The 23,843-nt window shown below is 47.9% G+C and overlaps 2 protein-coding genes across 2 annotated transcripts; both read left to right on the top strand.

The window, feature by feature from the left end:
- Nucleotides 1-291: 291 nt before the first annotated feature.
- Nucleotides 292-4,611, top strand: LOC118596766 (apolipoprotein L3-like). The gene is made up of 3 exons (XM_036207644.1): nt 292-304; nt 3,096-3,222; nt 3,747-4,611. Exons 1-3 carry the CDS (start codon nt 292-294, stop codon nt 4,609-4,611), a joined length of 1,005 nt encoding a protein of 334 aa, XP_036063537.1.
- A 13,967-nt stretch (nt 4,612-18,578) lies between these two features.
- Nucleotides 18,579-23,186, top strand: LOC118596684 (apolipoprotein L3-like). The gene is made up of 3 exons (XM_036207563.1): nt 18,579-18,605; nt 21,601-21,727; nt 22,252-23,186. Exons 1-3 carry the CDS (start codon nt 18,593-18,595, stop codon nt 23,114-23,116), a joined length of 1,005 nt encoding a protein of 334 aa, XP_036063456.1. The 5' UTR covers nt 18,579-18,592; the 3' UTR covers nt 23,117-23,186.
- Nucleotides 23,187-23,843: the final 657 nt, after the last annotated feature.

Genomic DNA, 23,843 nt, shown 5'->3' with positions numbered 1-23,843 from the left:
AACAGGACATGAGACCTCCACCTGGGCTGGAGAGAGGACAGCAGGGCTGGAGCCACAAGACAGACTTCCTTAAACAGAAGTCACAGAGCCGTAGGAGCAGACAGGCTTTGGCCAAGTTATTTTGGGCTGTGGTAGTCACCATTGAATGATTTGCGGGTCACCAGATCCCTGGTCACAGCACCTGTCCCCATTCTGTCCCACAGGTTGTTTTTCCTCCTGTAGCAGGACCCTGGTGAGCTGTCAGGAAAACCTGTCAGAATCCCTGAGTGACACCAAGACCCCGCAGCTGCCATGGGCTCCCCAGGTAACCAGTCTTCTTCTCTGCTCCTGCTCAGGGCCTAGGACTGCCAGAGCCTCCTCCCTGCTGAGTGTCTGCTGAGGAGTCAAGGATACAGGAGGAGAACCCCCAGCGGGAGCATAGAGAGTTCCCCAGTCCTGAGTCAGACCGGCCTCCCTTCCAGGTCTGGTCTTGGGGTGCTTTCTCAGGAGTCACCTCCTAAATACCCAGCCTGAAAAAACAGAAGCCAGGATGGGAGGAAAGGACAGAGGGAGCTGAGGGAGAGTAGGGGGAAGGAGTTGAGTGGGGGAAGGGAAAGAGGAATGGGGAGACCAGGAGGCAGGCAGTGTTGTGATGGAAGGCAGCTGCAGCCCCCTCATGGAGGCTTGCCCTCAACTAACCCTGGAGCTCTGTCCCTGAGGAGCAGCCCACCCTGCTCCAGCTAAGGAACCCACCTGTTCTAACTGCCTCAGCAGGAAGTTCCTGCACCCCAGGGAGACCTTGTCCACAGTCCAGCTATGTCACCTCACATTACCTATCCTTTGATGGCCCAGTGTCCGCATGCTGTCCTGAGAATCGCAGAGAGGCAGGCCAGCACCTGCTGCATAGCAGGTCCTCCCTCCCCAGTGGCCTCCCTGCCCTGGACCCCGTTAATTCCATGAGATCCAATCCCCATTGCAGGCTGGGGACACCCACCTGCACTTCCGGGACCAGCGCTTGTTTACCAGGTGTGCATGCCTAAGGTGGAGTCAGATGGTTTCTCTTCTGAAAAGTCAGAAGTTGAAGCTGAAATCCAGGGGAGCAGGGAACAGAAACCAAAACCTCCACCCAAAAGTGGCTCCTAACCAGTTAATTACCCCTAAACCAAGGGACCACCATACACCCAGGAAACACCCTACACCAGCCTGATCCATACCAGTCTCTCAACCCTTGTGTTCCCTGTCTGCTCCTGGCATCAATCCACCTGCCTTAGCCTTCCAAGTGCTGGGATTAAAGGCATGCACCACTATGCCACCTCCATTTCCTTTTGAAAATGCTTCTGTTGGCTCTGTAGACCCTTCATCCATTCATTCACTAAAAGGTGGTTGTTAAAACGAGTGTTTCTCAGTGCTAGAAATGGTTCAGCAGTTGAGAGCACTGGCTGCTCTTCCAGAGGACCTGGGTTCAAATCCTAGCACCCACAATGGCAGCCAACTGCTGTCTGTAACCCCAGTTCCATGGATCTGAAAGCCTCAAACAAAACTACAGGCAGGCAAAACACCAGTGCACATTTTTTAAAAATTAAAGAGAACTAGTGTTACTCACTTTGATCATCTTTTCATTAATGAGAATACATTTGGTTTGCTTACAATGTTATATGATTGGGTCCATCCATTCAGGGAAACAGGGTGGACAGTTTACATCATGGCACACACACACACACACACACACACACACACACACACACACACACAAAGACAAATAACAGGAAAGGACAAAGACAAAACACACATTAGCTCAAAGACACATCATCACAGGTGCCCTCCTAGCTCCAGCCAGGCCCCACTTCCCATAGTGCCTCAGCTCAGTCTTTGAACCACTCAGGGGCTATTATGTTCTACTTCTATATGCAAGCTTCCTCACACACTGCCCAGATGAAGGCCACTGATCTCCCAGATATTTACTAATCCAGTGAATTGAAACTCGGGATTAATAACTAACCATTCCAAAGTCAAAAGTCATGTTTCAAGCTGGAGAGTGATTTAGTGATTAAGATCACTAGCTGCAATTGCAGAACACCTGGGTTCAGTTCCCAACACCCACATCAGGTTCACAACAGTCTGTAACTGCCACTCCAAGGGATCCAAGGCCCACTTTGAGCAACACACACACAAGGTGCAGAGACATACATACAAGCAGACAAATATTCCTATACATAAAATAAAAATCGCAAGGCAGTGGTGGGCCACACCTTTAATCCGAATATTCAGGGGTGGAGGCAGGCAGATCTTTGTGAGTTCGAGGCCAGCCTGGTCTACAGAGTGAGATCCAGGAAAGGCACAAAGACACACAGAGAAACTCTTTCTCAAAAATACCAAAAACACATAAATAAATAATAAATAAAAATAAATAAATGAAAAATTCACATTCAAGGTCCGTGCCACAGGCACACAGTAAATGGAAGCCAACACTGGACTCTCTCTCTTCCGGGGATGAGGGGCTCCATCCTACTTGTTCTCAGCTAAAAACGATACATGTCTCTGCAAAGCACCAAGACACCTCACTGGTATACGGATCTTCTCAGGATGACATCACCAAGTGACACTGGGTAGGTGACTGTAAAGAAAAGACCTCTTCTCTCACTGCCCCAGAATCCAACATCCACAATCCAAGTGTGGCAGGTTGGCCCTCGGGAGCACTCTCTTCCTGATGGGCAGAGGGAACCAATACCTTGTGCTGGCCCATGGACTCTCTTGTGTGTCTGGAGTGAAGAACAGAGACAGGCAAAGAGAGAAAAGGGAGAGGGGTAAAAGAGAGGAGAAGAGGAGTGGAGGGAGGGAGTTTCTTCCTCCTGCTAGGAGGGCACTAACACTCTGGATGAGGGGCCTCACTCATGACTTAATTTCTATTACTTTTCTTCCTTAACGGCTCTGTGTCCAAATGCAGTCACCTGGGGTTACAAATGAGATAAGGAACACAACTCAGCCCCTACCACTAGTGACACCAAAGTATACTTCAAGTGACAGGTGCTCAGAAACACATTTAAACAGATTGCTCCTGAATCATTCCATCTCTTAAGCATGGTCCTCCAACCATATTCCTTTTCCTTCCCATCTAGAGAGAAAAGACTTCCTTGAGTCTCTAGTTGAGTACCTGCGGGACATGTGGAGCACAGAGGCCCTGCACCACCTGCTGACTGAAGAGGAAGCCTGGAAACAGCTTGTGGCAGAGGCTGATTTGTCCAGGTCACCACCCTTAGTGAGGCTAGCAATGCCACCAGAGCCCAGGCTTGGTGGCCTTTTCTGGCCAGGAATACTCCACCCAGGAAGACCAAGTAACTGGGGTTCAGGGTGTCCCTGCTCAGTAAATATTTCCTCAGTGCTGTTCACTACCAGAGAACAGCTTCTGATTGAGGAGAGATGGCATCCACAGAGGACAAGATTGTTCCTGCCATTGCTGTTCCTGTGACCATGAGAACTTAGTTTATTACCTTCTGCTTTATTTGGAGACATTGAACTTCATTGCAAGAAAAATCAGAGGATGCATGTGGAGGGCTTGGCATAGGGCCAGAACATAGAATGTGCCCAGTACAGAGTAGGTGTTCATTGAAAGTTGATTTGTACAAAAGGTTTTGATTTTAATTTGTGTGTGTCCTTGTGTGTGTGTCTGTGTGTCTGTGTCTGTGTGTGTGTGTCAGTGTACTTCTTGCACTTGAGTGAGCTTATCTTACAAACTGTCTTCCTCACTCACTTGTCCTCTCCTGTCACAGGGAAGAGCAAGTTTTCTTACGTGAAGCTCTTGAAGAGATCTTTGCAGATCCTGATGTAGAAGATGAAGATGAGTTCCAAAATGACCCGCAGAAGAAGAAAATGTTTTTGGAAGTTTATCCTCAGGTGAAACTGGAGCTTGAGCAGCAGATCAGAAAGCTGCACGCCCTTGCAGACAAGATTGACAAGATACACAGGGACTGCACCATCACACAAGTGGTAGCCAGCTCCACTGGTGCTGTGTCTGGAGTCCTGACAGTCCTTGGTCTCGCTCTGGCACCTGTAACAGCAGGAGTCAGTCTGGGACTTTCAGCCACAGGCTTGGGACTGGGGGCAGCAGCAGCTATGACTAGTGTTTCTACAAGCCTTGTGGAAAAGGTCAGCACGGCATCAGCAGAAGCTGAAGCCAGCCAGCTGGTGCCAACCAGCAAGGACAAAGGAAAGGTCATTAAAGAAGCTTTAGAGGAGAATAAACCCAGGCTTATTTCTATATATAAGGATTCCTTCCAGAACCTGGAAGTCATCAAGAAGAACATTGATGCCATCAAGCTGGCCAAAGCTAACACTCGCCTAGCAAATAATGCCAAGCGTCTCATGACCACAGGGAGGGGGTCAGCCCGGAACACTAAACAGGTGCAGAAAGCCTTTGGAGGCACTGCTCTGGCAATGTCCAAAGAAGCCCGGATCATGGGTGCAGCCACCACAGGCCTCTCCATCCTGATGGATGTGGTCAGCCTTGTGCAAGACTCAATGCATTTGTCCGAGGGAGCGAAGACAGAGTCTGCGGCAAAGCTGAGGCAGCAGGCTCAGGACCTGGAGCAGAAGTTACAGGAGCTCATCCGGGTCCATGACAGCCTGACAAAGTGACTCTTCTTCAGTAAAGTTCAGAGGACTGGGGATGGGGGATGCTCTTGACACCTGATAGCCTATATCCCCCTTTACAGAAATGTCACCATGTGGAAGTGACTGCTAGAGGGGGAGGCCACATTGTGAGAAAGGAAGCCAGAACACAGATGGGACAGGCTGTGGCCTCCCACTAGACTCCACCTCTTAGATCCAACAACCTCCCAACATCCCACATGAGGACCGAGCTCCCAAGCTGAGGAGCACATCCAAGGCATGACTAAGTCACAGCATGGCTCCTCTTCAGTCATGCCCACCACACTGCTCCTAGTTGAGGCTCACCATCCTCACTGTCCCCTGAACTGCCAACTTCCCTCTACTTTCTGATTGTGTGCATAGAAACCTTCTCCTCCTTCCTAGTTCTACCTAATCCTCTTTCTTTTTTCCTGAATATTTCCCAATCTTCCAATCAGACTCTGGATATGAACTTCTGTTGGAGAAAATTTTTTAAGCAGGGTTACATTTGTTTATGCTGTGGAACACTAATTTTAATAATGCAGGGTACATTGCATGTGTTTAACTCTGTGAAGCTGTGTTATTTTGCCTGTCTAAAACATTTGATGGTTTAATAAAGAGCTGAACAGCCAATGGCAAGACAGGAGAAAGGATGGGCAGGGCTGGCAGGCAGAGAGAATAAATAGAAGGAGAAATCTGGAAGGAACAAAGGAAAGAGCGAGAGAAGGACAGGAGGACGCTAGGGGCCAGCCACCCAGCCACCCAGCCATGCAGCCACCCAGCCACGCAGCCACCCAGCCACGCAGCCACCCAGCCACCCAGCCACCCAGCCACCCAGCCACCCAGCCACCCAGCCAGCCACCAAGCCACGCAGCCAGCCACGGAGTAAGACTGAAAGTAAGATTACAGAAGTAAGGGTTGGGGATTTTGCTCAGTGGTAGACCGTTTGTCTAGCAAGCGCAAGGCCCTGGGTTCGATCCTCAGCTCCAAAAAAAAAAAGAAAAGAAAAGAAAAAGAAAAAATTCGACCTGGCGGTGGTGGCACACGCCTTTAATCCCAGCACCTGGGAGGTAGAGGCAGGCAGATCTTTGTGAGTTCCAGGCCAGCCTGGGCTACCAAGTGAGATCCAGGAGGGGCCCAAAGCTACACAGAGAAACCCTGTCTTGAAAAAAAAAAAAAAGATTACAGAAGAAAAGGAAAAAGCCCAGAGGCAAAAGGTAGACTGGATAAAGGTCTTTTGGGCATCCTCACCTCTGATGTGGCAGCCACCCTGGTCACATTTCTTGTCATGTCACTGGTCTACTGAGCCTTTCCTTAGCATATCTTCAGGATGTCCAGGTGGGATGGTCTCTGCTTGTGTACCTGGAGGATGAGATCCTTATTTCTGTCTTTCAGATTAATCTGCAGCAGGGTCACACTGCGCCATGTGGGTTCTATTCATGAGTGTGTTAATGTTCTGGTTCATTCTGTGCTCTGCTCTGAGAGGCTGCCTCACAACGTTTGTGGACATTTTCATAATGTGCATCTGGCTGTGGAATTCTCTCACTGTCTAGCTAAACCCTTGGTGATGAAAAAGGAAGAGACAGAGCAAGAGAGTTTAGAGGAAGAGAATGACAAAAATAACTTTAAATTTGTAAATTCTATTGATTCTTTACACATAAGTGAGTGAGTATGAGTGTGCATGTATCTGTCTTTCTGTGTGTGTGTGTGTGTGTGTGTGTGTGTGTGTGTGTGTGTGTGTGTGTGCCTGCGTGCGTGCCTGCATGTATTGTATGCTAAAATGTGTGGAGTGCCTACAGTGATCATAAAGGTGTGTCAGCTCCCGTGGAGCTGGGATTACAGGAGGTTATGAACCACATGATATTGGGGCTGGGAACCGAACTACCTAGCCTCCAGATGACTTCAAGCAAGAAAGTATGGTCACAGTTGTCCTATGTCTAATGCTGGATCTTGGTTTGAGTTTGGCAAGTCCCTGAATTCTGGGATGTAAGCCATTCCCTCTCCCAGCACCTCAGAGTCCCCAACAGAAAGTCACAGCACTCCCTCCATATTAACACAACAGTTGCAAAACAAGAAGAGGTGGATAATAAGGAATAAAACTCATAAATGCTGAAATAAGTGTGTTGGCAGTACTAGGGTGAGGATCCCATGTCACCTGCTGTCCTTCTCTCAAGAGTGGGCATGGCCACTAAGCTGCAGGACATATGTGTGCAATGGAACCTTTCCTCATACAAGGCTAAATTGTCCACTGAGGTCCAGCCATGCTTACATCCCCTCCTGCATGGAGGAAAGCCACCACGCCTGAGGTTGTAGACACAAATTTCAGTCAGAGGTGGGCTTTGGCTCCTCTACTCAAGGGATTATGGGGGCCAAGCAGGGAGCCAGGGAGTCTGTCATGGAAGATGCTGGAGTTTCTCAGAGGAATCAGCTCAGAGCAGAAACGTGAAGCAGAAGAATCCACATGGGCAGCTGTCTGAGCACTGTGCTGGCCACCCTCAGCAGGACTGTTCTGGTCAACCAAACGGCACTGGGATGTTCGGCTGAAGTGCAAGAGGGATAGGATTGGGGTGTGCTAGGGCACAGGGGAGGCTTGCCAGAGCAGGAAGGGGCTGGCAGTGATCTATGGAGGGCTCCACAGTTTGTGGTGGTGGGTCTTCCCACCATGGAGGACCCACCAGAGATGGGTTACCCAGAGCAGAATTGGGAATGTTGAGCTGCTCAGCCTCTTTCACGGACTCCTCACTAATACACACTCCCTTGGTCATCAGTTTCCCCCAGGGCATGGCACACATATGTGCACTATTGCCTTGGCAAGATGGGTGGGGCATTGGGTGGCACCGTCCAAGTGTCAGTTGCAGCATGCTGATTGGACCAGGTGTGCCCAGATGAGACGTTCAGTTTCTATTTCCCAGCTGCGTCCATCAGGCCACAGGCTGTTTCTCCTTAGGACTCAGATGTGCAGCTGTTGACAGAGTCTACACAGCTAAGGCCATCTGTGTCTGTTCAAACTCAGCCAGGACCAGACTCCTTGGTAAGTTCATCCTTTTTAGCCCCTCTACCTCCTCCTCTTCACGATTTTACCTTGGGATAGGGGATAATTGCCTCATTCTAGGGATGGACTCAGTGAACTTAGGCATCATCCCCAGCCCTGAGTTCAGAAGAACTGGACTTGCAGCCAGGTCGCATCTGGCTCTTTCTCTCTGCACTAAGCACAAGAAGGATGGGCAAGCCCTCAGATGGCATCACCATGTGGTGGGGGCTCAGCTCAGGTGATGGAATGCCTAGTTTTGGACCAGCAGACTCCTGACAGAAAGCAGATTTTGGGGTGGAGAGCAGTGGGGGAATGAGGAAACTGAGGGATGTGGAGGAGGGCAGGAGCCTCAGAACTTACTGGTCCTTGTGAGCACCCTGAAATTGAACCAGGACTGTAGCTGCCTAGACCGGTTAGGGACAAATGTTGTCTTGGAGATCTAAGAAGCCCAGAGATTGTGCCAAGAACTGTTCTGTGCATGTATCTGTGCTATGCCCTGGGGGAAACTGAGGGCCCAGAGAGTATGTATTACAGAAGAGTCTGTGAAAGAGGCTGAGCAGGTGGTCAAAGGCCCCACCTCCTCTGGACCTTCACTGACCTCTACCCAGTGTGTAGGTAATGGAGAAGAGAGAAATGGTTCCCTGTGTATTAGTGGGGAAGGGTGTCAGTGTGGGGGCAGGGAGGGAAAATGGGAACAGTCTCATAAACAGCACACTGAGCTGTTGGTTTATCACAAGGTCAATGGTCAGACTTCATGTGTGTGTGTGTGTGTGTGTGTGTGTGTGTGTGTGTGTGTGTGTGTGTGTGTGTGTGTGTGTTGAGGAAGGGGTGTTAGTCCTCTGTGCTTGTAGAAGCAGAGAACATTCTAGAATCTTTGGGATGATAAGGAGAGTGAAGAGGAGGAAGAAGAACATTGAAAAGCAATCACTCTTTTCTCCTTTAATGATGCTATGTCCTCAGAGATTGGTGACTCTATGTCCAATAAATGTCTCCCAGGTCAGGGATACCTTGGGCCCAAAAGGACAATACCAACTTTGATGGTTCTGGAACCAGCATTGGGCTACTACTGGCATCATGGCTGTCCCCAATGCTAGACCAAGACTAATGGAGAAGGGACCACAGAAAAGCACTGGATCCAGTCCAGGGAAGTGATGCAGAAGCCACCCTGAAAGAAGTGGCCTGTGAGATTCCAATGGCTGGAGGATGAAGGCATTTGATGGATAGGGAAGGACAGAGTGTAGGCCTGAACTGGAAGTTGCTTGAGGAGATTAGGAAAAGGGACTTCATCAGGCTGAGGGTCCTCTGTGATAGGTTCAAGGTCTTGAAACTGACCCTGGGAGAGAATTACAGACTCTAAGACAGGATCTTGCTCTCCTCACCCGTTCTGCCCAGGGAAGAAGTCAGGGAGGCACCAGGAGATGCTGGGCTGAGAGCCCCTGCTTGGCCATCTTTGGAGAGCTTTGCACTGGAGGAGAACGGGGGCAGTCAGCCTCGGGCTTCAGTTGGCCAGGAACAGAAAAGAACACGATCATCCTCAAACCTCCTGGAACATACCCAGGGAGTCGCTCATCAAGACGGCTCACTGTCCTGCTGGCCTGAAGGGGGATTTGATGCATGTAGAGCAAGACAAAATTATACATATTCATTTATTTTTGTGGTACTGGGTATCAATCCCGGAGCCTAGGGCATGCTTGGCAAGAACTCTCCCACAGAGCCATCTCTCCTGCCCAGACTCACACAGAACTATAAGATCCATGGTGCAGACACTTGACCAATGCCTAGGTGTCTCCCGAATTTCCAACTTCTCAGCTGACAGCCCTGATATCCTCTAACTGTGAAGCAGGAAAGGAGTGGAGAGGACAGTAGCTCTCCTACACACCCTGTAGACCAGCTCTGACCTGTTGAATGGTTCTTGGGGCAAGGAGAGAGGAATGAGGAAGTATTATAGAATATGGACTTATTTCTCTAGAATTATAGAAATATAGATGGAGACAATGAGAAAGACAAAGACAGAGGTTAGCTTCATGAGAGCCCTGGGTCAATACCCAGTCACCCAGAGTTTAATCACGATGGGCTGTTTTTTTTTCTTTTTGTTAAGAGATTTTCTATTCATTTTACCTAACAACCATAAATTCTCCTGTCCTCCCTTCTCCCACCCCTAGCCTTCCCCCGCAAACCACCCCCCATTCCCACCTCCTCCAAGGCAAGGTCTCCCCTGGGGAGGCAGCAAAGCCTGGTGCATTGAGATGAGGCAGGTCCAGTTTCCTCCTCCCTGCACCAAGGCTGAGCAAAGTGTTCCAGCATAGGCCCTAGGTTCCAAACAGCTGGCTCATGCACTAAGGACAGGTCCCGGTCTCACTGCCTGGGGGCCCCTACACAGTTCAAGCTAATCACTTATCCAGAGGGCATAGTCCAGTTCCATGGGGGCTCCTCAGCTATTGGTTCACAGTTCATGTGTCTCCACTTTTTCCAGTGGTAACAATATCTCTTGCTCATATGTTCCCTCCTCTCTCTCATCGATTGGACTCCTGTAGCTCTGCCTGTAGCTAGGCCGAGGATCTCTGCATCTGCTTCCATCAGTCACTGGATGAGGGTTCTATCATGACAGTTTAGGGTGTTCAGCCATCCGATCACCAGAGTAGGTCAGTCAGGCACCGTCTCAACTATTGCAAATAGTCTAAACTGGACTCATCTTTGTGGATTCCTGGACCTCTCTAGCACTCTGCTTCTTCCTATTCCCATGGTGTCTCCATTTATTGTAGTATATCTTTCCTTTCCTTGTTCTCCCACTCCCCTAAGCCCTCTTTCATGAGAGGCTTTTTAATACATCAGCGGGGGATAGGGGGAGAGGGACTTCCCCTTTTCAAGGTTGAGGTTTAAAGTACTAACAAGTGTAGACCCTTCAAAACAACTGGTAACCACGCCCTTGGCCAAATCATTCCATTATGCAGTTCTGCTGGGTAAAGCAAGCTCAGACTTTCTGATCTTGAGTTAGGCCTTACTAGGAAGCCTCTGTGGGCCCCCACAATACCCAAGCCTTTAGCAAAAAAGCAGCCTTCTTCTTGTGTCTTGTTGGTCAGGATGGAGTCACTCAGTCACTGTGTTACTGACCTCATGTCTGAGGAGAACAAATTCTGGGTGGAGGACACTGGGGACAGGTAGTGGTGGTCCCTTTTACACAGGGTAGCTGGACAGAGATGCCATCTTCCTGTAGACATCCTGGGCTGCTAAAGCTCAATAGAGAAGACAACCTTTGGGTATCCAGGCAGGGACATCTCACAGCTTCCTTCCAAGAGACAGAAGTGACTTGTTCTCTGCAGTTAGCATTCTCCAGCCCAAAGCCCCAGGGACACACCTGTCATCACTTAACCTGGGGTGTTTGTTCCCAGTGGTGGAGAAGGCTCACCATGGAGATCCATGACTGCAGAGAGGCGGGTAGAAAGAACCCTCAGTAGGATCAGGGCTGTGGGTGGGTGGGGCTAGGGGAATGTCTAGATGTGTGCTGCAGAAAGTAAGAGCCAGCTGTGTCCACGGAATATCTCTCTGTATCCTGTCTATAGAGAAATAGACCCAAGGAAGGACCCCACCAAGGTGTACTTGGCAAGAAAGGCACTTCATTCTTTCCCTCCACGGCAGAGTGTCTCAATGAGATCTTGTGACTATAACACAGGACTTGCAAGGATGAAATTTACAAAGAGATATTTACAGAGCTCATTGGAGGAGACTTGGACGTCTCAGAGCATGGCCCAGGCCGCAGCTTACTTGTTGACAGGATATTCTTGTGGCAGCAAAACAAGTTGTCATCACAGAGTGGAAGATGCAAGCGAGCAGACTCCATGCTCTCTTCCTCTTCTCAGAGTCCTCCATTGACATTAGCTCGTATTGCTTAAACACAACAGGAATCTTGAAAGACCATCTTAACCTGTCTTGGCAAAGTACAGTAGTCACTTTTTCTTGTTTTCTGCTCATCCAGAAAGGACAGCAGTCTGACATACTGTCAGCAGTCGAGGCAAGTGCAGTTCTTTGCCCAGAAGGAAGAAGACAAATTTCCAAACGGAGTGCCCTAAAAGCCCAACATTCTCTCAGGATCAGATTGATGCTGCCATGGAGCAATCGGGTCTCACTTCAACAGAATTCTAAGTTATTTAAATGCCATATTCTCTAGATGTATGAAGTGTTCGAAGATTACCTATCCATCTGACCAATGTATCTGTAAACCTGAACAACCTAACGATCATAACTATAGAGATGACAAGCATGGGTGACTATATGTCTGTAAGTCTTATCTACCTAAATAACATAAGGACTAAGGCTTCATATAAACAAGATAAACAGTGTGTAAACAAATGTACAATAAAAGAGCAATGCTCTCAAAATTGTGACAATACACAAAATAACTTAAACAGAGGTAGAAATGTACAGTGCAATATGCAATATGACAACAATATCCTCAATATGTATCAATATATAAAATATCCTAAACAGAGGTAGAAATATATAGTACAGTATGCAATATGACAACAATCCTCAATATGTGTCAATATATAAAATATCCTAAATAGGGGCTGGAGAGATGGCTCAGAGGTTGAGAACACTGACTGCTCTTCCAGAGGTCCTGAGTTCAATTCCCAGCAACCACATGGTAGCTCACAACCATCTGTAATGAGATATGGCACCCTCTTGTGTATACATAATAAATAAATAAATCTTTTAAAAAAATATCCTAAATAGAGGTAAAATATACATTGGGTATGACAAATATAATTTTACATTTGTATCAATATAAACAATATCTCAAATCTGAGTAGAAATATATGTACATTCCAACAAATGTAGTTCTGTATTTGTATCAATATACAAATTATCTTAAATAGCAATATAAAAATAGTTTACATTTTTATCAATAAACAAAAATCCATAACAGCGAAAATACATGATATTTTACTAAATAAGTTTATTAGTATATACAATAATCTACCTTAATGTCATATACCTAACTATCCCCCTTTTTCTTTTCTTAAAGAGAACACTGAGTGTAATATTTTCTTCCACCCCCAATCCTATAACAATCATCCATAACCCTGAGAAATATGAAACCTTGGGAGAAAGGGCATTATTTTCTTCAAACCGCTCCCTGCTGTTTAGGGAGCAACAGTATCTCTGTGGGGTTCTATAAGAAAGCTTGGATTGTTAGGTCTCCATTTGACTAACTGTAGATTCTGCAGCCAGGCTCAGAGTAATGTGGAATGGTTTTCTGAGATTCTGGCTAGAAGTGTAGTATGATGGACCTATCATTCCCACATGGGGGAATTGGGCTCCAGATAAAGGGATAAATCCACACAGTGTATTTAATGATCAAATGAATTTATTTGGGAGTAAACTCACAACCACAGGAGATTTATCATAGGGTCCAGGAAAGCTGAGCTATATCCCATATGCTGAACAGCTTGGACCAAAATCTCAGCTTCCAAAACCACAAGGTACCCAGGGTGAGGGCTTACATGCATGTGGAATACCAGAGAGAGGGTTACAGGTCTCAAATGCCATCTGCCAATGTTCTTAGCTTCTGGATTGGTGGAAGCTAGTGGTATGCTAAGTCAATACATCACAAATAGTTTTTAATCTCTTGGGGGGTGCTAAATCCAACACAGCAGTGGCAAGAAACAGATATTTAGGGGACTAAAGGCAGTCAGAGACAAGCTGCCATTAGGGCCTTGATCTGCAACATCCTAAGTCTCCACAGCTATTGATGTTCTCATTAGCTAATTAGGATCTTAGACATCTTAGTTCATATTCCTTCTGGAAATTTCATTTGCACCATCCACATTTCTTACTGGGCTTGGACTCAAGGTCTGTGTCCCAAGAAGCCAGGTAAGGTGATGGAGCTGGCTTGTACATGAAAGAGGGACAGAGGCCAGCAGCAATGGGAAGGGATCCATACAGTGTCCCACAGTCAGTGGTGGCTGAGACCAGAAAGATTCAGCAAGCACTATTAGATGAGAAGGGCCTGAGGTCCCTCCTCTGAGTGGGTCTGTCAAGAAGGCAAGCCTGAGGGTGGCAGCAGGTGAGTGGCTCCTCTGGGGTGTCCAGGGATCATCAGCTGCTCAGCAGGTGTGACTCCACTTGCCCTTCTCAGGCTGGGAACACTGGCCCCACACTTGGCCCTGGCTCTGACTCAGAAGCTCAGCTAGCAACAGGCCACACTGCTAAGGCCGCTGTGTCCCATCTAACTGAGCCAGGAGAAGGTTCTTCCCTAAGTAGGGAAATATCTGCCCATGCCCACAGCCACTCTAAAACTATTGTCCCTTTCTATAGACGTAATTTAGGTACTGGACCAGGTCACAGTTCATCAGCCTGTGGCTGAACTTCATCCAGGTTGGAATCTGGCTGCTTTTTCCTCGCGCTCAGAAGTCAGCACAAGAGACTTAGGACACCCCACAGATGGGTTCATCAAGGGATTCAACTTAATTCCAGACTGCCTGATACATGACTAGTGCACCTCAGAGGAAAGGTGGTTGTTCTGGGTGTCCTCTGGTAGATAAAGGAATTGAAGGATGTGAATGGAGAGAGCAGGGAATCCAGAGTCCACCATCCTTGTGTCTTGACCAAGGGTATTGCCACATGAACAGATGGTGGCAAATGTGGTGTTGGTAGACACAAGGAACCCAGAGACTGCACCATGACTCTCTCAGAGTGTGTGTCTATAGCAGGATCCACAGTGGAAACTGAGGCCCAGAAAACAGTGCCCTGTTCCACCTACTAGAAAGAACTAAGTCAGTGGGTGTCCAGCCTACACCCCTGGCCTTAGCCATCCTCTCTACAATCTGGGTGCTTGGTGGGAAAGAGAGCCAACCTGGGGACAGGCAGGGCAAGGTGCCCAATCCTGTAAACAGCACCTTTGTGTGATTGAAAGATCCAAGGGCAGAGTCCAGGTAAGGGCACCCTATGTGTCTATACAAGCAAAGAATAGTCTAGATACTTTGCAATTATTAAATTCACATTTTCCTCCAAGTCAGAAACAGCTGTGTGACACTGTGTACTGTACTTGCCCTCTCAGAATCTCCCTCTCATCTGATAAACAGAGTCAGGATTGGCTGCTCTGCTCATCCCTAACAGAGCACTGTTCTCATCACCAGATGTCTGGCTCACATGCCACAGACCTCAAGGGAAAGTGAGTACCAAAAACCTGAGCTTGTCTCTGATCCTGGAGATGCTCAGAGGGAAGAGGCCAGGCTCTGCATCCTGGATTCCAGAACCATCAAGGACTTGGGATACAGATGATGAAAATAATTTTATTTTTTTCCACTTGAACTAATTTAAACAACGTCCAAACACAGTGCACATGAACACAGGTGCACACATAATTCCCTATCAGATAGAGCTCTAAGAAGCTGTATTTCAACCTTCATCCCACAGGTTTCCAAAAAGGTCTATTTTCTAACACTTCATTTCTGTGTCTGGGTGCCAAAGCATCCCTTGGGGTTTGGGGACTCTGGTTGAGTGGTGTGATGACCAATCTTGGCTGTCAACTTGACCACAACTGGAATTAAATTAAAACTCAAATATGGGACACACTTGTGAGGGATTTTTGCTTAATTTGAAGTGAGAAGACCCGCTTCTAAGCCAGATCTTGGAGGCGGGAAGATATGCCTTTAATACAGGTCTTTTCAGGAGGGAAGCCCTGACTCTAAGCTAGGCCACGCCTCCTGCTAGAAGCCCATGTGAAGACACGGAAGAAGGAAGTTTTTCATCTTTGCCTGTTTGCTTTCACTTCGGTAACAGGTCCATTCCTTCACTGGCATTAGAACCTCATTCTTCAGGATCCCAGCATATACTGAAGAACAGCTGAGATGTCCAGCCGTGTGGACTGAGCAGCTACTGGAGGCTTTAGCCTTTCATTCACAGCCAGCCAACGTTGGACTGCTGAACCACAGCCTGTGAGTCATTCTAGAAATCCCCTTCCTATATGTAGAGAGAGATTTCTTCTGTGAATTCTGTTACTCTAGAGAACCCTGACTAATGCAGAGGGTCACTTCTCTCCATCCTACAATGCGGCCTTACACCTACTCTGACCTGCACCTCCCACCCCTGCTCAAGGTTGCCATGGACTCACTCTGCCCTCTGCCCGCTGCACATGTGGGTGGCTGTGGCACCACCTGGGTGTATTACAGTCCTGAGTGGGTGTTGTTGACTGTCCTACAAAACTCCACAACCTTCCACAGTTCAACAGCTATAATGGGGATGTGTACCCACAGCCAGATGAATGGGCATCTTCCAGATGCTTAAATTCTTTGGACAGTAAGTTCATTTAAATGCAGCTCTGTATTATTATGATGTTTTTGAACCTGTCAATGATGAGATGGATGAATTCATCATCTCTGTCTGATAATGTCCCACATCCCTGTTAATGTTATGGAACAGGAAGGATGCTGGCTCTGAGGAGCTGACCCTGGGTCTCACTTTGGGGACCAGACTTCAGAACACCTGTCAGGTCTCAGACCATGAGTGGTTCTTAGAGTTTTGAACTATTCTCTCTCTATCTCCTTTTGATTTCATGTGAATATGGGAGGGCTTGAACAGGAAGATGGAGACAAACCTGGGATCCAAATACTTGGGTGGGGCAGACCTAAGATTAGGAGTTCATGGTTCTCCTAGGCTACATAGTGAGTCTGAGGTCAGCCTGGACTAGATGCATACTTGTAAGGTTTGGGTAAGAACACTGAGTCATCAGTTACAAGGGCAGAGTGCCGGCCTGAGACTGAGCCACCATTACCTACAGCTCTTACCATAGCAACAAGTCCTTCACGCTCATTTTGGTGCGATCCCAGGAGGAGCTGATGCCTCCAACCCACACTGCTAAACGTGTTTTCTTTCCTTCCTCAGCTCCAGGCAATCTCAGTGCAGACTGTGTGTCTCTTTATGAAGTCTTCCCCACCCCAAAGACTACTGAGGACTGGTCAGAGGAAGGAATGAGCATCCTCACACAGTGCCTTGTTGGATGTTAACACCCTTTAACACAGTTCTTCCGCTTCTATAAATAGCATAATGAAATAATCTCAAATGTGGGCACTAACAGGCAACAAGAACATTCTTTACATTACTATTTACATAATGATAAGGAACAGTACAAGGTCCAGGAGTCAGAGAGAAGAGCAGGTATCAAAGGCAGCACACAGCAGGACCAGGTAGGACTCCAGGTCCTAAAAGGACAGGGAATCACAGAAGCAAGAGGGTGTGGTTTCTGGGAGTCACAAAGGACCCCATGACTTACTAAAATGAGGACCTGGTACTTGGCACAAGGCAGTGCTGTGGAAACAAAAGAAGCATTTATAACATATACACACATACAGTGATGCACACATGTAATATAAAGAGAGGGAATTTGGTTGTGGTTCTAAGATAGTGGAGCTTTGGGGCTGGAGAGATGGCTCAGAGGTTAAGAGCACAGCAGGGTTCCTGCTTTCAATTCCCCAGCAACCACATGGTGGCTCTCAACCATCTATAATGAGAACTGGTGCCCTCTTCTGGCCTGCAGGCATACATGCAGGCAGAACACTGCATGGATAATAAATAAATAAATATTTTTTTGAAAATTAAGATACCAGAGCTTAGTCTTCTGTAAGTGGGATGTGGATTAGCATGTCCTGGGTTCAAGTCCTCACTCTATCAACACTGAATACTCACACACAATAAATAATGTGTGTGCCTTTAGAACTCCTTGGCATGAAGTAACAAGACCCTCGACCTAACAGAGCATGTGCAAAGACTTCATTATGTGTGAGTAGAGCCCAGAGCATCATGGACAGTAGGTGTCAAGATTTGGAATAGGAATGGCCCTGTAGGCTCATATATTTGATGCCTGGTCATTAGGGTGTGGTGCTACTTGAGAATAATTAGGAATTAAGGTGTTGGTGGAGAGGTTGTGGCCTTGATGGAGGAAGTGTGTCACTACTGGTGGACCTTAAGTTTTCACAAGCTCAAGGCAGACCAGTGTCTCTCTCTTCCTGCTGCCTGCGGATCTGGATGTAGAATTCTCACCTGTAAAAACACCAAGTCTGGCCGGGTGGTGGTGGCACACGCCACTAATCCCAGCACTAGGGAGGCAGAGCCAGGCAGATCTCCGGGAGTTCAAGGCCAGCCTGGGCTACAGAGTAAATTCCAGGACAAACACCAAAACTACACAGAGAAACCCTGTATCAAAAAAAACAAAAACAAAAACAAAAAAAACTACCAGGTCTGACTGCATGCCACCATGCTTCCAACATGAAGATAAATAGGTTGAACCTCTGAAAGTGTAAACAAGCCCCAATTAAATGCTTAATTTTAAGAAAGTTTCCTGGGCTACAGTGTTCACTCACAGCAATAGAACATGATTGAGACAGTAAGTATAAGAAATGGGACCCAGGCAGTGGTGGCACATGCCTTTAATCTTAGTACTCAAGAGGCAGAGGTATGTGGATCTCTGTGAGGTCAAGGCCTGTCTGGTCTCCAAGTGAGTTCCAGAACAGCTAGGGCTACATGGAAATCCCTGTGTCAAAAAACAAAACAAAACAAACAAACAAAAAAATTAAAGAAAGAAAAAAAAATACCATGAATACAAACCTGGTCTGTGTGCACAATCTGCTGTTTCTCCACAGATGTGTCCTCAGCTGACACCTTCTCCATTGTCCCCAACAGGACAGGAGTCGTCCACCTGGGCTGGAGAGAGGGCAGCAGGGCTGGAACCATAGATAGGCTTCCTTGAAGCAGTCACAGACCAGGGGAGCAGACAGGCTTTGGTCAAGTTCTTTTGGACCGTGGTAGTCACCATTGAATGATTTGCGGGTCACCAGATCCCTGGTCACAGCACCTGTCCCCATTCTGTCCCACAGGTTGTTTTTCCTCCTGTAGCAGGACCCTGGTGAGCTGTCAGGAAAACCTGTCAGAATCCCTGAGTGACACCAAGATTCCTCAGCTGCCATGGGCTCCACAGGTAACCAGTCTTGTTCTCTGCTCCTGCTCAGGGCCTAGGACTGCCAGAGCCTCCCTGCTGAGTGTCTGCTGAGGAGTCAAGGATACAGGAGGAGAACCCCAAGGGGGAGCATAGAGAGTTCCCCAGTCCTGAGTCAGACCGGCCTCCCTTCCAGGTCTGGTCTTGGGGTGCTTTCTCAGGAGTCACCACTTAAATACCCAGCCTGAAAAAACAGAAGCCAGGATGGGAGGAAAGGACAGAGGGAGCTGAGGGAGAGTAGGGGGAAGGAGTTGAGGGAGAGAAAAGGAAGGATTTTCGAGAGAGTAGGGGGAAGGGGTTGAAGGAGGGAGGGAAAGAGGAATGGGGAGACCAGGAGGCAGGAAGTGTTGTGATGGAAGGCAGCTGCAGCCCCCTCATGGAGGCTTGCCCTCAACTAACCCTGGAGCTCTGACCCTGAGGAGCAGCCCACCCTGCTCCAGCTCAGGAACCCACCTGTTCTAACTGCCTCAGCAGGAAGTTCCTGCACCCCAGGGAGACCTTGTCCACAGTCCAGCTATGTCACCTCACATTACCTATCCCTTGAGGGCCCAGTGTCTCCATGCTGTCCTGAGAATCACAGAGAGGCAGGCCAGCGCCTGCTGCATAGCAGGTCCTCCCTCCCCAGTGGCCTCCCTGCCCTGGACCCCTTTAATTCTATGAGATCCAATCCCCATTGCAGGCTGGGGACACCCACCTGCACTTCCGGGACCAGCGCTTGTTTAACAGGTGTGCTTTCCTAAGGTGGGGCCTGATGGTTTCTCTTCTCATTTAAAAGAAAATCCTGAGGTTGAAGCTGAAACTGGGGGGGGGAGGGGGAGACGGACAGACACAAAAACCTCCAAGCAAAAGTGGTTCCTAACTAGTAACTACCCTATAACAAAGGGACCACTCTTCTCCCAGGAACCATCCTACATCCAAGGGCCACCTTACACAAGGGCCACCCTATACCCTGGAACCGCCCTACACACTGGAACCATCCTACACCAGCCTGATCCATACCAGTCTCTCAACCCCTGTGTTCCCTGTCTGCTCCTGGCATCAATCCACCTGCCTTAGCCTTCCAAGTGCTGGGATTAAAGGCATGCACCACTATGCCACCTCCATTTCCTTTTGAAAATGCTTCTGTTGGCTCTGTAGACCCTTCATCCATTCATTCACTAAAAGGTGGTTGTTAAAACGAGTGTTTCTCAGTGCTAGAAATGGTTCAGCAGTTGAGAGCACTGGCTGCTCTTCCAGAGGACCTGGGTTCAAATCCTAGCACCCACAATGGCAGCCAACTGCTGTCTGTAACCCCAGTTCCATGGATCTGAAAGCCTCAAACAAAACTACAGGCAGGCAAAACACCAATGTACATTTATTTAAAAATTAAAGAGAACTAGTGTTACTCACTTTGATCATCTTTTCATTAATGAGAATACATTTGGTTTGCTTACAATGTTATATGATTGGGTCCATCCATTCAGGGAAACAGGGTGGACAGCTTACATCATGGCACACACACACACACACACACACACACACACACACACACACACACAAAGACAAATAACAGGAAAGGACAAAGACAAAACACACATTAGCTCAAAGACACATCATCACAGGTGCCCTCCTAGCTCCAGCCAGGCCCCACTTCCCATAGTGCCTCAGCTCAGTCTTTGAACCACTCATTAGCTCAGAGCTATTATGTTCTACTTCTATATGCAAGCTTCCTCACACACTGCCCAGATGAAGGCCACTGATCTCCCAGATATTTACTAATCCAGTGAATTGAAACTCGGGATTAATAACTAACCATTCCAATGTCAAAAGCCATGTTTCAAGCTGGAGAGTGATTTAGTGATTAAGATCACTAGCTGCAATTGCAGAACACCTGGGTTCAGTTCCCAACACCCACATCAGGTTCACAACAGTCTGTAACTGCCACTCCAAGGGATCCAAGGCCCACTTTGGGCAACACACACACACACATACACACACACACACATACACACACACACACACACACACACACACACACACACACACACACACAAGGTGCAGAGACATACATAAAAGCAGACAAATATTCCTATACATAAAATAAAAATCGCCAGGCAGTGGTGGGCCACACCTTTAATCCCAATATTCAGGGGTGGAAGCAGGCAGATCTTTGTGAGTTCGAGGCCAGCCTGGTCTACAGAGTGAGATCCAGGAAAGGCACAAAGACACACAGAGAAACTCTTTCTCAAAAATACCAAAAACACATAAATAAATAATAAATAAAAATAAATAAATGAAAAATTCACATTCAAGGTCCTTGCCACAGGCACACAGTAAATGGAAGCCAACACTGGACTCTCTCTCTTCCGGGGATGAGGGGCTCCATCCTACTTGTTCTCAGCTAAAAACGATACATGTCTCTGCAAAGCACCAAAACACCTCACTGGTATACGGATCTTCTCAGGATGATATCACCAAGTGACACTGGGTAGGTGACTGTAAAGAAAAGACCTCTTCTCTCACTGCCCCAGAATCCAACATCCACAATCCAAGTGTGGCAGGTTGGCCCTCGGGAGCACTCTCTTCCTGATGGGCAGAGGGAACCAATACCTTGTGCTGGCCCATGGACTCTCTTGTGTGTCTGGAGTGAAGAACAGAGACAGGCAAAGATAGAAAAGGGAGAGGGGTAAAAGAGAGGAGAAGAGGTGTGGAGGGAGGGAGTTTCTTCCTCCTGCTAGGAGGGCACTAACACTCTGGATGAGGGGCCTCACTCATGACTTAATTTCTATTACTTTTCTTCCTTAACGGCTCTGTGTCCAAATGCAGTCACCTGGGGTTACAAATGAGATAAGGAACACAACTCAGCCCCTACCACTAGTGACACCAAAGTATACTTCAAGTGACAGGTGCTCAGAAACACATTTAAACAGGTTGCTCCTGAATCATTCCATCTCTTAAGCATGGTCCTCCAACCATATTCCTTTTCCTTCCCATCTAGAGAGAAAAGACTTCCTTGAGTCTCTAGTTGAGTACCTGCGGGACATGTGGAGCACAGAGGCCCTGCACCACCTGCTGACTGAAGAGGAAGCCTGGAAACAGCTTGTGGCAGAGGCTGATTTGTCCAGGTCACCACCCTTAGTGAGGCTAGCAATGCCACCAGAGCCCAGGCTTGGTGGCCTTTTCTGGCCAGGAATACTCCACCCAGGAAGACCAAGTAACTGGGGTTCAGGGTGTCCCTGCTCAGTAAATATTTCCTCAGTGCTGTTCACTACCAGAGAACAGCTTCTGATTGAGGAGAGATGGCATCCACAGAGGACAAGATTGTTCCTGCCATTGCTGTTCCTGTGACCATGAGAACTTAGTTTATTACTTTCTGCTTTATTTGGAGACATTGAACTTCATTGCAAGAAAAATCAGAGGATGCATGTGGAGGGCTTGGCATAGGGCCAGCATATAGAATGTGCCCAGTACAGAGTAGGTGTTCATTGAAAGTTGATTTGTACAAAAGGTTTTGATTTTAATTTGTGTGTGTCCTTGTGTGTGTGTTCGTGTGTCTGTGTCTGTGTGTGTGTGTCTGTGTACTTCTTGCACTTGAGTGAGCTTATCTTACAAACTGTCTTCCTCACTCACTTGTCCTCTCCTGTCACAGGGAAGAGCAAGTTTTCTTGCGTGAAGCTCTTGAAGAGATCTTTGCAGATCCTGATGTAGAAGATGAAGATGAGCTACAAAATGACCCGCAGGAGAAGAAAAGGTTTTTGGAAGTTTATCCTCAGGTGAAACTGGAGCTTGAGCAGCAGATCAGGAAGCTGCACGCCCTTGCAGACAAGATTGACAAGGTACACAGGGACTGCACCATCACACAAGTGGTAGCCAGCTCCACCGGGGCTGTGTCCGGAGTCCTGACCATCCTGGGTCTCGCTCTGGCACCTGTAACAGCAGGAATCAGTCTGGGACTTTCAGCCACAGGCTTGGGACTGGGGGCAGCAGCAGCTGTGACTAGTGTGTCCACAACCATTGTGGAAAAGGTCAGCACAGTGACAGCAGAAGCTGAAGCCAGCCAGCTGGTGCCAACCAGCAAGGACCCAGGGAAGGCTATTAGAGAAGTTTTGGAGAAGACCACCCCCAGGCTTTTTTCTGTATCCAAGAATTCCTTCCAGAACCTGGAAGTCATCAAGAAGAACATTGATGCCATCAAGCTGGCCAAAGCTAACACTCGCCTAGCAAATAATGCCAAGCGTCTCATGACCACAGGAAGGGTGTCAGCCCGGAACACTAGACAGGTGCAGAAAGCCTTTGGAGGCACTGCTCTGGCAATGTCCAAAGGAGCCCGGATCATGGGTGCAGCCACTGCAGGTCTCTTCCTGGTGCTGGATGTGGTCAGCCTTGTGCAAGACTCAATGCATTTGTCCGAGGGTGGGAAGACAGAGTCTGCAGCAAAGCTGAGGCAGCAGGCTCAGGACCTGGAGCAGAAGTTACAGGAGCTCATCCGGGTCCATGACAGCCTGACAAAATGACCTCTTCTTCAGTAAAGTTCAGAGGACTGGGGATGGAGGATGCCCTGAACAGAGCCATGCACACATGATCACCCCTGACTGTATCCCCTCTACAGCAATGTCACCATGTGGAAGTGACTGCTAGAGGGAGGGGACACATTATGAGAAAGGAAGCCAGAACACAGATGGGACAGGCTGTGACCTCCCACTGGACTCCACCTCTTAGATCCAACAACCTCCCAACATTCCACATGAGGACTGAGCTCCCAAGCTGAGGAGCACATCCAAGGCATGACTAAGCCACAGCATGGCTCCTCTTCAGTCATGCCCACCACACTGCTCCTAGTTGAGGCTCACCATCCTCACTGTCCCCTGAACTGCCAACTTCCCTCTACTTTCTGATTGTGTGCATAGAAACCTTCTCCTCCTTCCTCGTTCTACCTAATCCCCTCTTTTTTTTCCTAAATATTTCCCAATCTTCCAATCAGACTCTGGATATGAACCTCTCTTGTAGAAAATTTTTTTAAGCTAGGTTACATTTATTTATGCTGTGGAACACTAAAATTTTAATAATGCCAAAATGCACTGCATTCTTTTATGTTGCATTTGTTTAACTCTGTGAAGCTGTGCTACTTTGCCTGTCTGAAACACCTGATGATCCAATAATAAGCTGAACGGCCAATGGCAAGACAGGAGAAAGGATGGGCAGGGCTGGCAGGCAGAGAGAATAAATAGAAGGAGAAATCTG

The sequence above is a fragment of the Onychomys torridus genome, chromosome 16 (assembly GCF_903995425.1).
Source record: "Onychomys torridus chromosome 16, mOncTor1.1, whole genome shotgun sequence".
Taxonomy (NCBI): Eukaryota; Metazoa; Chordata; class Mammalia; order Rodentia; family Cricetidae; genus Onychomys; species Onychomys torridus.
The sequence above is the reverse complement of the archived record's forward strand: the minus strand, read 5'-3'. Positions and strand labels throughout refer to the sequence as shown.

Bases quoted from the DNA above. Each gene is read 5' to 3' on its own strand.
- LOC118596766 (XM_036207644.1), top strand. The intron at 3,223-3,746 runs GTCACCACCCTT...CTCCTGTCACAG, and splicing joins GCAGAGGCTGATTTGTCCAG to GGAAGAGCAAGTTTTCTTAC.
- LOC118596684 (XM_036207563.1), top strand. The intron at 21,728-22,251 runs GTCACCACCCTT...CTCCTGTCACAG, and splicing joins GCAGAGGCTGATTTGTCCAG to GGAAGAGCAAGTTTTCTTGC.